At 37.4% G+C, this 14,877-nt stretch overlaps 1 protein-coding gene across 1 annotated transcript; it reads left to right on the top strand.

The window, feature by feature from the left end:
- Positions 1-237: 237 nt before the first annotated feature.
- LOC129375323 (potassium voltage-gated channel subfamily S member 3-like) lies at positions 238-3,593 on the top strand. The gene is made up of 2 exons (XM_055054333.1): positions 238-374; positions 1,540-3,593. The coding sequence occupies exon 2, from the start codon at positions 1,544-1,546 to the stop codon at positions 3,038-3,040; it is 1,497 nt and encodes a 498-aa protein (XP_054910308.1). The 5' UTR covers positions 238-374; positions 1,540-1,543; the 3' UTR covers positions 3,041-3,593.
- The last annotated feature ends 11,284 nt before the right edge of the window (positions 3,594-14,877 follow it).

Genomic DNA, 14,877 nt, shown 5'->3' with positions numbered 1-14,877 from the left:
AAAATGTGTTGTTATGATCAAAAACGGTAGTAAAATACTGCAACAGTCAATATTCAGAAACATCAAAAGCCTATTGGCAATAAAGAAGCCACAAAGATGGTTCTGTTGTGCATCTCTTCATCTTTGCAGGCTCTCTCTCCTCCCTTGTCCTCTCGCCCCTCCCTGCTCCCTGTAAAAGGCAACAAACTGCTGCCGCTTGGCTGTCCCAGCTCCAGCTCCTCCTGTCCCGTCCGTGAGGCTGCGGCAGCCCAGCTGCTTCTCCTCATGTTGCTCCTCTCACCCCATATCGTCTTGATGGCAGCATATCAGTGGAACATGGGAACAAAACCAGTTGCATAAAAGTTATTTAATGGAAAGAAAGGCTCAAACTACAGGTAGGTTTCCTGTTTTTGTTTTGTATTTAGTTCAAGTGAAAAGTGTTGGAAAATATGTTAGACATGGAATTGTCACTTAAAACTAGTTACTTTTGGGAATAACTGTCATTACATTGTCAATGAGTGTCTTACAGAACAGGTTTCTTTAAACTACTTTATAAGATTTTTGAGCGTTAATACCCTCCTGTAGAAGTGTCTTAGTTTGATTTACGTCTAGACTTTTTCTTTCTTAGTTACTTTTCAGCCAGCTATTTAGGGAAGTAATTTCTAGTGTGTCATGGATTATTATTGTGCTGCATATTGTGCTGGTTTTAAGACAAGCACTGCTGTAGACAATCATACCACCATCAATAAGTTTGACTTTTTGTGATGTTCATTCACTGAAATACTATTAGTTTGATGTCAAATGTGACTGGATGGCCATGTCCTTCTTTTATATTTTAAAAAGTGTCTTTGGGATTATCAAATTGCGTTTTGGCAAATGTAGGGTGGGACGATTTGTTCTTTTTAGACAGCAGGGTTTTGCCTTGACTCTCTCCAATTCATGTATTTGTCTCTGTTTCTTTCTTATTGATGAATCATGAACACTGAGCTTAACTGTGGTTGAACAAAAGACCTGTGGTGATTTTGACATATTTCTGTGTTGTTTTGTGATTTTATAAATGAGTCACTAAAGCCCCAATGGAGTAATTTTGCTGGCCAAATTGGCCAATTTCTCCATTTGAAAACAATGGTTCTTAATGTGGTTCCCTTCAGACCTGAAGTTCCCTTCAGAGTGATTGATAATTAAAAACTTTGTTTCAGCTCTTTTCTTGACTTTCTTCAGATCAAAACATGACATGTTGGTTTTTGAGATGTTTTCAGCTTATTTCATTTTTGTCAGACAAGTTCTGTTCAGGGATTTCTTGGTTCTATAGGTCTGGCAAAAGTCATGTCTGGGTGTGTCGAATGAAACCAAATAATGTGGTTAACAAGGTGGAAAGTAATATTTTCACAAAGGAGCCAGGTTTGTTAGGATCACATGTGCCAAACTCAAGACCGAAGGGCCAAATCTGGTCTACCATAGTTTTTTATATGGCCCTAGAAGCTCGAAAGGGAATCTTTAAAAAAACAATTGCGTGCTTTGCCGAGTGTTACTACAAATACTTTTCTCATGATGTTTTAGGACCATGGGGTATGGCCAAATCCTCCACCAGCATGGAAAAGAGGAGGACCAGGTCAATCTCAATGTGGGAGGTGTATGTCACAAAGTGGACCCGGACATGTTGCTCCGCTTCCCTCAGACACGCCTGGCACGCCTGCTGCGCTGCCTGAGTGAGGCCGCCATCCTGGAGCTATGCGATGACTACAGCCCAACCGAGAGGGAGTATTACTTTGACAGGAATCCTCGCGTTTTCCTCTGTGTGCTCAACTTCTATCACACGGGTCGCATCCACACGATGGAAGAGTTCTGCATTTTTTCCTTCAGTCAGGAAATTGAATACTGGGGCATCCATGAGGTCCACCTCAGCCCCTGCTGCAACACCTGGTACCATGAGCGGAAGGTGTTCATTGAGGACAAAGACTGGGACATCCGGAGTGAAGAACACGAGCCAAGCTTCGATTCCTCCTTTGAGGAACTCTCCGCTCTTGACAAGGACCTGGCTAAGTTCAAAGGGGGATGGTGTGGAGAAGTGAGGAGCTACATCTGGCTCAGACTGGAGGATCCCGCTCACTCCAAAGCTTCAAAGATTATTGCCATTGCCTCCCTCAGTGTGGTGTTGACCTCTATCATTGCCATGTGCATCCACAGCATGCCGGAGTTTCAGCAGGTGGACGATAATGACCGTCCCATCGAGGACCCTGTCCTCACCATCCTTGAGGAGATTTGCATCGCCTGCTTTTCCGCAGAGTTCTTCATCAGGCTCGTTGTTGCTCCATCTAGAAGAAAGTTCCTTGGAAACCCTCTGAACATCATCGATGTTGCTTCCATTTTGCCGTTTTACTTCACTTTAGCTCTGGAGAAATCTGACGAAGAGAGCATGGAGGAGAGCGAAGACCTGGAAAACGTGGGGCGGGTAGTCCAGGTTCTTCGACTCATGAGGGTTCTCAGAATTCTCAAACTGGCCCGCCACTCCATCGGACTGAGAGCTCTGGGTGCAACCATCCGCCACAGCTACCAAGAGGTGGGTCTGCTCATTCTCTTCCTCTCAGTGGGAATCTCCGTGTTTTCTGCCCTCATCTACTTTGCGGAGAAAGAGGAGAAGGACACAGATTTGGGGACCATTCCTTCAGGTTGGTGGTGGGCCATGATCACAATGACTACAGTGGGTTATGGTGACACATGTCCTGTGACTGCAGCAGGAAAGGTGGTGGCCACCTTATGCATCATCTGTGGCCTGTTGGTAGTGGCTCTGCCCATCTCTGTGATCTTCAATAAGTTTTCAAAGTACTACCAGAGGAACAAAGCCATGGATGTACGGTGTGTCACCAAGCCTGAAAGACAAGATCCTGAACTCCCACATTATAATATCAAAGAGCTGTTCACAGGTAGTGTATACCCCTTCATAGGAAGCCTTGCATTCAGGAACAGTGTGAGCAGCAGAGAGGATGACACTGATGCCTCCAGCTTCCAGGACATTGAGATGTGTGATAATGACTCTTGTGAAAATGGCCCAGCAAAATGAGACTCCTGCCATTTCACATAGCGTCACTTCCTTTATGACAGCAAGTCACTCTGTGTCTCTGGGGACAGCGAGTACCATCACTTACCTTACCGTCTTCCTTCTTCATGAGGTTCGACAGAGAAATATGTTGGGCCACAACTTTTTTGTTCCGTGTCTATATGTGTGCCTGTAAAATACACTGTGTCACTAAAACTAGAAAAACTAAACCTCCTCAGAGGTTTGAAAGCCCATTTTCTGCTCGAGAAAACTGCAATGATGCATGTAGGAGCCCATAATGTTAATGTTTTTCAAAGTAATGTCGTTTATTGATTTCCTCTGCTCTCTCAAAGTTCAGACGGAGACTTTGCCAGATGCGAGAGCCCCGAGTGAGAGCACAGTTTGCAGTTTGCATGGCCCAAATTGAAATGAATTTTTTGAATGCAAAATATTACAATACATATATGAAAAGTAAGATAATGCTGATTGTGAGAAACATCTCTTTCAGAGCATTGTTAAAGCACAGGTTGTTATTTTGCTCCTGTGAGCATGAAATAAAACTTGATTCTTATCTGGACTCAGATTTTATACCTTCATTTGTTTTTCCTCAGACAAAAAGATATGTTCTCAAATCTGAGTAAAAGTATCCCATTTAACTGACAAAATTCAATTAAGATGCACATGAAGCTCCATTTATCTGCTCACCCTTCTCTGCTCTTCAGAGTATTGATCTCCTGTCCTCTGTTGTAATTTCCACTTGGATGATCTGCTGCACCACAAAAGGAAATTTACAAAAATCTGGTCTCTGCAGGGGCATCAGTGCAGTCATGCAGTTGATTTGAAGCATTTTCTGACACAGCAAGATGTTACCTGAAGCCTTTGTTTTCTGTCTGAAATTAAAGTTCAATTGGTTCCTTTCTCATTGCTTCAAATAACATAAAAACTGTAAAAAGAAACGGTCATAACTGTCCGTTATAGGCTGCTGGCTTTGTTCACATTGATACAAATATAAACAGATAAATCTAATTACTCTCAGGTTATTTATTGAGTTTAGTAAATGAGTTTCGATCCTTGGTGTTTCTGTCAGATGTGCATCACTTTGTAGATTAGCATATTGCTTGATTCACACTTTGTGTTCAGGTTTCCTAGCTTGATTTTCGACATATTGACAGACAAAAAAAAAAATCCACATACGTTTTTGGTTATCTATAAATTGACATGCAGGGATTAACAGTATACACAGCCATGCAAAAGTATTCACACCAATTTTATAACTATTAACCTCAATGTGAGAGTCTGGCATCCCTGTTAGAAAGTGATTAATGATTTTTAATAGATAGAAAACTGACATATATTTTGCAGTATCTAACAGGTTTTCTTCAGACAGGCCAGCTGACAGCTTTGACTGTTCCCAGGACAGGATCATCTTTCATGTCCCCATAGTCCTCCCTCACGTGAGTTATTGCTCAACCAATGTTTCTATGATTTCATTTGATGATGAACACATTTTTTTAAATATTGGAAAGCCTCTTGCATAACCCCAGTCTTTAACTCAGAACATAAATTCCCTGCTCTCGAGGGTACAGCCAATTAGCACTAAGGAAAATAAATTGTGCTCTTGTCAGGTACCATTGTGCTGAGATACTTTAACATTCCAAGAGGCATTTTAGATGTGTTTTAGATGTAAAAACCCCCCAAAAAACAAAACAAACAAACTTGGAAATAGGCAAATTTTACATGAATAATTTGGAGTTATGTTCCAGAGAAAAATCTGTGGCGGGAGTCCAGTGTACACATTTTGACACAAAATATCTTGTTTAAAATTACATCATAAATGGTGACAAAAAGTTATCAAGTTACATAAAAGCTATTATTTAGGGTGGACGCTTGTAGATGAAACTTAACAATAAAAGCACAACTCAGATTTAGTTTTCCCAGCAGGCATACCTGACCCTGTATTAATTAATCACTATACAAAGCCCTGTGGGCTGGTGCTTTCAGATGTGGTGTTAAAGTATATTAGAAAAATACCAATTACGCGTAAAGGTCACAGCAAGTGTGTCAGCAGAAATGTTGCTGCGGAGAGAATGCATAGGTCCCTATTTCATGTGCTTTACCTTTAGGCCTTTTTTTTATAACCCATGAAATGAAACCTCTTTTACTACATTACAGCTGAAGCGAAGCTGCTTACCCCAACAACTTTGTGGAAAAATGAAGCTTTAAAGATTACCAACTGGATGCGGTGGAGCACTAAAGCACCGGGATATAAGGTGTCACTGGACAATTGGATTCCTGTCAGAAACATTGGGAACACTTTTATAAGGAGAAAAGAAAAACAGCAGCAAAAAAAAAAAAAAAAAAAAAAAAAAAATCAATACGTTTATTTAAGCTGCATTTAATATTTTAGTTCAATGTGAGAAATTGTGTTTCAATCCATTTCACATTTGTTGAAAGGGAAATGTTTGCACACAGAAAAGAGACAGTAAATACATCTAGGCTACTGATGTCATGAAGAGCCACATGACTGCCGAGTCTGCAGACAATTTTGACATAAAGTTCCCATAACTAATAATGGTAAATCTGGATTTTCTTTTATTTTACATATTTTTTACACCAACAGCATCTTGCAAAAGTACTCATACACCTTTTTTCACCTATGTTTTACAAATGTTAACATATATTAAAGATGTATCTTTATGTTTGTCTTCAGAAGCCGCCAATAAAATCCACATCATTGGTTTCTATTTACTTGTCACAATTGGTGACAAGCAAATACAATTTATACCAGTTGAATTATACTTTACAAAATTGGTGTACTGAAATGGCAAAATTACATCAAAATTTGTAGATGTAACCAAAACTGCAAACATGTTTAAAATGTATTAATAACTTTGCAGGACACTTTATTCACATGTCACATGTCAAGTGTTTGAGGAGAAAACAAATTTTTCTGTTAAGCTTCTGACATTTGTTTTTTAGGTAAGGTTTATGAGCTTGTACAGTCCAAAATGCCCGAGAGTCCCTGAACGTCACACAAAGTAAAAGGTCACTGTTAGCAATGATGAATGTGCATATGAGGAAAACAGGCTCTTATAGGGCATAGTTTCAACTTTTTGGTTAATTTATGCATCCAACAGATGTACTTCTGGTTTTCTTGCTGCAAGCTGCGGTTATCAGCAGCCACTGAATCTCAGAAAAAAACAATAAAATGGAGTAATAATAATAATTAAAAAAAAAATAAAAAAAAATCATGTTTAGCTATATCCACATTTTTTCAAATAGTTCAATTTGGTACATTTTTATTCATTTCACCTCATTCAAAGCTGAGTTGTTAACAGCACTTTTATCTAAAGATGTGTTTTCCCAGGGATAAGTGGTAGCTATTAAGCATGTGGATCCATATGGAGAGTTATGTTAGAAGATATGTTTTTCCAGACCTTACTTGTGAAAAACAGCCCAGACATGTCCTGTAGCTTCAGCTCTTAAAACACAATGTGCTGGATCAGAGCTGGTACACGGTGTTCCTCCCTGCAGAGTGTGGCCAGGTCACATCCACTCAGCTTTTTCCAGCAGGTTTGTGGTTGTAGCTTGTGTCACACAGAACAGGGAAACCACTTTGAATACATTTGCATTCTGTTTTCTTTTTCTTTCCAATCATATGTCTTTAATCCAGAATAGGTTATTTTTTTTTTCTTCATTTTGCTTAGAGTTGTCCAACCATTTCCATGTTAAGAACAGCAAATGCACCTGTTTACCAAACTTTGTAGTGCCAGATCTTCGAGGATGAATACATACATATACAGCACACTCTGTAATGGCACTTATGTTGAAGATGTGGGGGTTAAAGACTTTAAGAATATTGAATTTGTTGTTTTAGTTTCTGTGGACAAAGTCTAAGCTTAAAAACTGCATCATTAGTTAACTGCATTATTTAAAAGCATTCTAGCCAAAGCACAATGTACTCTTAAAGGCCAACACAGAAACAAGGAATTGTCAAATAGATTGTCAACAGACCATAAAAAAAGATAGAAATCACCTTCACCTCACCTTGAACACTTGTGTGACTTATCCAATTTGTACACACTTCAACACTGAAGCATTTCAGTAGGGTTTTTTGGTCATGGGCATGGTCTATTCTTGTATTAATGCCTAGAAACAGTCATTATAGAGGGAGAGGTAGTCAGATAATCCAGGGTCCCTTGTGTTGTCTTGTGTCCGCCTCAGAGGGACCAGAACTCAGCTCAGCTTACTGCACACTGCAGCATCAGCTTCACTGTGACCTCTTTGCCTTTGCCTGCAGATTCAATTCTGTTTGGGCAGTTGTGATGCCAGGGTGTAAATCTCATCTCATTATTGGGGGGGACCATGAACAGGAACATTTCTTAAGACCAATTTTGGGGTCGTCAGCAAAGTTACATTAAACCACATTGAAGGTGCAGGACCATAAATGATTAGTAATGCACATCAAACATGTTTTCCTAAGTAAGCGACCTGTTGAGAAGTAAAACTAAAATTCAATTCTAGACTTTTTCAAGATTCGGGGGGTCCGCACTCCCATGACTCCCCCCAGGATTTACGCCTATGTTTAGATGGTAAAACAAAAGACTGATCCAAGCTTCCAGCATCCAATAATTGATTGTTCTTGGGATAAGTAAATGATCTGCATACAGTTTCTACCCTATAGCTTGCAGCTGTTGGGTGAATGCTGGATGGCAGGTGGGCAACATCAGTGGTTTTAATACTTCCTTAATTCTTGTTCTTGGTACATATCAAAATATTTCTGACAAAAACTTTTAAATGTATTGAAAATTTACATGAACATGTCAAGTTAAGTATGAATTCAGATGAGCTGGTTCCCCAGGCTGTCAGTTTTTATGTGAGTAGACTTTTTCTTTATAATTTAGAGAAGTTTATATGAGATACATCATCTGGAGTATATATTATTTTGTTGCTTTGAGAGGCAAGAAACAAACTAAAACAATGTTTTTATACAGCTTTCAAGCATTTGTGAATCCAAAGGGCTGCATGACATTATAAAAAAAATACTGGCACAATGACATAGTTCAATATTGCAGTCACTTCAAGAATTTCCCATCACTGCTTACTCAGCAACTCAAACTAAATCATTAAGAAGATAATACTTTATAAATTGTAGCTTTGCTCCATTATTTACTTTAATGTCTCTGTATGCAGTAATTCAGCAGTGCAAGTGAAGCACAGATTATATATCAGTTTCACTTTCTGAATCTGTTCATCAGTCTGATTGGCTTCATACAAGCTGAATTTACATTTATCTGACATATTTCAGAGTGACAGAAAGCCACGTTGGGCAGGTCTGTGCCAGACGACAAATGAAGGACAGGGTGAAAAAATGTCAGCTATATGATTCTCAGTTGAATGAACTAATGGACTCACTATCCATGCATGGAGAGCTACAATAAAAAGAGCAAATATTTAATGGAGGCAGTAAAGGGCAAAGAGGACTCAGACACCAGCTAATGAATCAGAAGAGGATCGGATGAGCACCGTAGTAAAATAGGACAGAATAAGGATGAAGAATAAAATGTATGTACGTGCAGAAATGCACTGATGTGAGCTGGATATTAATAAGCACCGAAGACTTTCATTAGGTTGTAGTATTAAATGTTCATCAACACTGAGCTCATTGTTATAAAACAAAACAGAAAAAAAAAAAAATCGAAAAAGCGTATCAAATTTACTGCCATAATCGGGGTTAATGCCAACTGCACTGAGCAAATCTAATTCAATTTCTGCCTGTTTCCTGCAAAAGTATTGTATTACATTGTAAACAACTGCAGTCTAAATGTTTCTGTCTCCATTATTAAATGAACTTTCCAGGTCAGAGCATCTTGGGGTGCGGAGAAACATGGCCGACGTGGCGTCAGTCTGAGGTCTGAATCAGTGCAATAAGTAAAATCTAAAACCCAGTTGAGTCACATCAGTGGATGAATTATTAAGTTAGAAACCATACATAAGAATGTTTCTTGGATTTGTTTTATTGGACTGTTTTTTTTTTTTTTTTTTTTTTACAAATCAATGAGCAAAACATCATAATAAAAATAAAAGTTCTTAATTTATTAATCTATAGTATGATTGATTTTCTGTACAGGGAAAGTAAACACACCTTGTGAAGTGGAGATGCTGGGGATGTGTTGTCTGAGTGAGATGCTTTTCTACCTGATATTGAATAAAAAGCCATAATATTTTAAACTGAAGGAGGCCTGTGCCGATTTCAGGTAAAATAATGCAGAACTGAACAAACATATGCGAAAATGTCAAAGTTTACACAGAAATATATGTTAGAAAATGGCACACAGAAATCAATAACTCAATATTAAGAGCATGTTGTGTGTAAGCATACATTTTAGATGACGATTCAACTGCAGTTATCTGCTTTTTAGTTTCCTGGCAAAGAAAGATTCTCTCTTGATCTGACTGACTGTGACAAACCCATTTTAGCCAAGTGGTTGAGTTTAATGGCCCCAGCGCTTTGTTTCTTGTTTACAGCTCCCGTCATTCTTCCAGCTCTGACAAATTGCCTGCCCAGCTTTCAATGGCAATGAAAATTTTTGTTGTGTACAGCTTGAATCAGCATTTGGACACTGCAGCAACTGATTATATTAATAACAAACTTTCTCCAGCTGCACTTCAAATTCCTCCTGTAAATAACATTCAACTCTTATTTTTTTCAGCTTATCAAAGAACAACTGTGCAAAAGCGATTGCATTAGCAAGGAAGAAAAACACAGAAAGCTTTCATACATCCACTTAGACTTGTCATTTAATTTCTTTCAACATAAAATGCATCTGTTCAGTCATTGAATCTGGAAGAACTGCGGCTAGTTCAAGAATTTGCTGCTGCATCAGGATTTTTCCTGCAGTTAAAGTTAACAGCTGGCTCTATGAATTGCAGATAAGTAATAATAACCATTCAGCCTTCCAACGTATTAATAAATGCCCCTTAATTGAAAATGAAATAGAATCCATACCTTCTCTGATGTTATTTCAGCTCCAATTGAGTTTTGAAAAAAACATTATGAGGATTTTGATATATTCATTACTGCAGCTCATATAGTGAGTGACCACATAGACATTTTTTGCTGATGTGTTGGGTATGGAAAGGCAATAAAATGGATGGCTTTTCACATCCAGCTAATAAACTCAACATAGATTGGATAGATGCTGCAAGCCTATAATAATTGCTTCAAAGACCAAATACAAAGTCCCAGAATTTGCCTAACAGGAGTTTAGAGTGAAAAATACGGAGATTTATTATATTTTGTAGCAAATGTTTATGCATGCAAACAAACAGCACACAGTAGTAATTCAAGAGTGACTCAATCTGTCTGCAGATATAAAGATAAATTACCAGACGCATCTGTTGCACCGCCCAATAAACCACAGTAATAACAGTGAATGAGGTGAAATACTCCATCATCCCAGAAAAGTTTCTTTCATATCGAGTTGAAGAGCAGTTTGGATCCCACCTCTTCATTTCTCTCTCTTATTTCCTCCCGGTTGTAGTGACAAGGCAGGTCAGGTTTATGTGTTTCACCATCAGTTATTCTGTGATGTCAATTGACATTAAAATGGAAATTGACTCTGCTGCAGTGAGTCCAAAAGCACTTAACAAAGCCTTAATAACATTATTCAGTGAGGAATTGCTTAGCAGGATTGCAACTATGCAATTACTTTGATTAGCCCAAAATGACCCAATTGATTTCAGAATTACATTTCCTACTGGGTGATCAACATCAAGAAAGGGCCTCCATGGTGAACGATCTTTACTTTTGTCCAGCTTGCATCCTCTTTATGCCCTTCTGCTCATCCTGGTGCTTTTTAAAATCTCATTCTGACTTTAATGTAATAACATTTTCTCTCTTAAAGGACAGAAAAGCAATTCCATTTGAAATAAAACAGTCGTGCTCCATACCTTCTGGTTCCACTCTGATGGTGTGATTAATTAAGATGATCTTGTCTTAAATGTAACTTTTTGATTAATGTAGTCAAGTTGTCAAAAATGTATATTAAATTTAATTGAGTGAAATTTAACATTAATCACAAGAAACTAACTAACTAACTAACTAACTAACTAACTAACTAACTAACTAACTAACTAACTAACTAACTAACTAACTAACTAACTAACTAACTAACTAACTAACTAACTAACTAAATTAAAACAGGTTACGTTTTAACTTGCATAAATAGTGATATAAAGAATTACTATTTGACTATTAACGTCAATTAAAAATTAAATAATATATAAAAAATATGAGCTTGGATATTTATAATATAAAGATTAACATGTCATTACTATAAAAACTCTTGAACTATCGCACAATATATAGTTTTCTAGTAACAAATCATATTTTCTTAAAATTTGTCTACCTTTTACATTGAAAAGAGTGAAGGAAGCCAAAAATACAAGTTACCAAACATTAATGATGTTGCATTATGTACAGCACAGTAAATATCCTTTACAAACATTCGAATTGCAAGGCCTTCAGCTTGATTTTAAGTTTACAAGCTGTAGATCTGCCTGATGATTTGTCCAGTAAGAAGACAAATGTCTCTGATGCAGGCCAATTGAGAGCAGGGGCCACATGTTATCCTATGAAGTGTTATTGTTCAAATAAAAGCTCTTCCTTTAAGACGCTCTCCTCCATCATCGTCATTTGGAGTACAGTTCCCCTCTCACTATGCCTTCACAGGCAACACAAAACCTCATTAGGATCAGATTTTCCTGTTTCTGTAAGCAACTGAAATTATTCAACAACCATAATTCACCTTGCTTATGACTATTACATTACTAATTAATGGTATCTCTCCCCTATAACTCCAATAGATCAGTTTAAATATCTCAGCTCTTGCTGCATTCCTTGCAAAATCACAAAACTTTTATCTGTTTTTTCTGTGTTGCTATCTGACTTTAAAAAAATGATGGAATGCACTTGCATAACAGTCTGCAAAGCTACCTGAAAGCACAAAAAAGCCACAAAGGAAAGAGGGAAACAGCAGCAGTCAGCCTGGTCATTAAGACTCGGTAATGGTCTGATTTAGATTGTTTCTTGGCGCCAGAGAAGATGTACCAACAGATTGATTGCACAATAAAGTGTTACCAAAACACAATTTATTTGAGATTGTCTTTGTATATAGAGGTGTCAACACAAAATTGATTTTCAATAAGAAATATGTAAATATCTAAAAAGAAAATAACTCAAACTTTTAAAAAAAGTTTGAGTTATAAATGATTGTCTGTATTTATTTCAGGAAAACCTGGATGTTGCAGATCTTGTCTGTATAATTTCACATAATATTTCAAGCTAACAACTGAGGCTATGAAGCAATAAGCCAGTCAGTTTCTCCAGCAGCACAGCAACAGGTTTCTCTTGAAAGGACATTCATTACTTTTATGACTTGATTATGTATAACTACACAAAACTGTTTATTTTACCTGACAGCTTTATTTTTGCATCTAAAAAAGCAGCCTTGATTTAGTTTTAATTTCTGGGTCACATTAAGGCAGAACATAGAATCAGATAATAAAAACCTCAACCTCAGTAAAGTGTGAGTTCAGTCACTTCAGAGCAGAAATATTGGCAAGAAAAGAAAAAGAAGTAATGGGTTAATCAATATACAGTGCCAAAGAGGTAATTTTCAAACGGCAGTGCATTGTTAATGTATTTCCATAAAACATGCGTGATCCAACGACAATTAAACAAAGTTCTTGATAGGTAGTTAGTGTTTCTCCACATTATTAACGATCATAGCTGGACTTTCTGGTAATAAAATCTGGAAGAAAAACTGATAAACTACAATCAATATGAAAAGATAGAACTAACTAATCACCTTTTACACTGCATTGTAGAAAAGTGACTTTAATTCTTTGTTTTTTGTGTACAAACAAAATCAAAAGAGTTATTTTCTCTTTTGGACCCAAACTGAACTTAGTTTTCACTGCATTGTTCATTTGTGCTTTACATATAAGTGAATGAACCCTGGAGATGGGAACTTAACAAACATCAAGTCTTTAAGGCAGAAAAGAGTCGTAAGATTCACACTGAAGACACTTTTTATTGCTTTTATGTGTGCGCTAATGGATGCAGTTGAAGGATCCATAAGCTTCAACTAATAGAGTTGATAGATAATAGAGTTAGCACTATCATGCAAGTGCTAACACTCTTTGTTAGCCACATCCTGCTTCGCGTAGAATTCCACAGCATATATTTTCAAAAGACCTAATATGAAAAAAAAGACTAACTAAATATTTACTATTACAGAATAGGACTGTGAATTTAGTTCCTCACTTTTAGTAGCTTGGTATGACTTTTATTTTTTCATTTGTTGAACTGAACTTCGAGCTTGTGCTTTGAAAATGTTTTAAAAGTTTCATTTTTTTCAGTTTTTATTTTTAATTTTGACTTTTTCTTAGTTTTTCTAAAGTAAAAAAACAACAACAAAGGAAATACAACAAAATGAACAAGTTAAAGTCCTGAAACTTTTAAACAAATTGGATTTACTTTCAGACTTTAGGTCACAAGTGGTTCTTTTAAACAAAACTACAGTTGTTACTATTTCTCAACTAACTTGTATTAGTTTTTCCAAACTAATACAATTTTGGAAAAATCTGAAATTTTAAAATGGAAAATGTAAGAAATGATATACAAATCCTTACCAATATCTTGAACTTGAAAACAAATATATTGAAAACTGTTTTAATTGGTTTCAAATCCAGAATATCTTTGTGCTTTTGGTTCTACTAGCGAAATTATAAGATTAAGACGTAGTTCTGCACTCGTTACACTGAAATATCTTGCATAAAACAGCACCTCTGTCCATTCTGCACTTTAATCTATTCAGTGAAATGGTAAAATGGCTCATATATAATTTAAATAATGCATAGTTGGCTTCATTCTAACTCTTGCCTGTAGCGCTATAAAAAGTAACGATATCAGGGGAAATCCCTTATGAGAATCTGCAGTGGTTTTTCATTAAGGCTCTCAGTGTGCAGCATGTTCACTAATGGACCTCTGGCTTCTCGCCTGGATCGATCACCTGGCCATAATGCACAAGAAGTTCTGATTTCAACAAATCAAGAGCCTTCCTCTTGATTCCACATAGCTGAGACTGACACCACATTATTCGTCTGGACAGGTGAGATGCTTAATCACAGTGGTGGCAGAAGGGTGGAGCAGGTGGAGGTGTGACAAACAGAGCAGCCAAACCCTGAGTGAACAGAGAAAACAGTGAATGAAAGACATAAATATGACCATCCTGACTAATACATCACCTGCTGGCTGAGAGGAGAAGGCTCCCTGTTGATGACTTTTTGATGGATGACTGTCTCAATACCCTTCACTTCTAGTGATGGATCACAGCAGGATTTAAGAGGATGTTGACTGAACCAAAACTGTCGGCTAAGGGATTTTGTGAGACGAGCTGTCACAGAAGAAGGAAACATGCTGATGTAGTCTATGGATAGCAGTTGTACATTTATCTAAATTTCCCTGAACACCTAAAAGCGTATTTCTTCAAATGAGACTTTGCTTTGCAACAGATTCGACACATGCAAAACTGTTCATACCCCTCAAAGTTTGTGCTTCTGCCAGAAGCACATTAATCCTTTCATCCTTTAATTGTCTGCTTGTCCTTGCAGGGTTGTTGTCTGTGTCCAGCAGTGATTGGATGAAAAGTGGGGACACCCCATAGAGGTCTCCAGTTCATTGCAGGGCAACAAACTTTGCTGTGTTTTATTATGCTGTCTTGATGTGAATAAACCTGCTCTCTGAAGGTTTCTGGGTTGCTAGAGAAGATTCAATGCCAGGAAAGTTAGTGCAC

The sequence above is a fragment of the Poeciliopsis prolifica genome, unplaced genomic scaffold, assembly GCF_027474105.1.
Source record: "Poeciliopsis prolifica strain line A6 unplaced genomic scaffold, Auburn_PproV2 SCAFFOLD039, whole genome shotgun sequence".
NCBI lineage: Eukaryota > Metazoa > Chordata > Actinopteri > Cyprinodontiformes > Poeciliidae > Poeciliopsis > Poeciliopsis prolifica.
Note: the sequence above shows the minus strand (reverse complement) of the source record. Positions and strands in the feature narration are given on the sequence as shown.

Excerpts from the sequence above, each read along its gene's own strand:
- LOC129375323 (XM_055054333.1), top strand. The coding sequence starts at position 1,544 with ATGGGGTATGGCCAAATCCTCCACCAGCATGGAAAAGAGGAGGACCAG.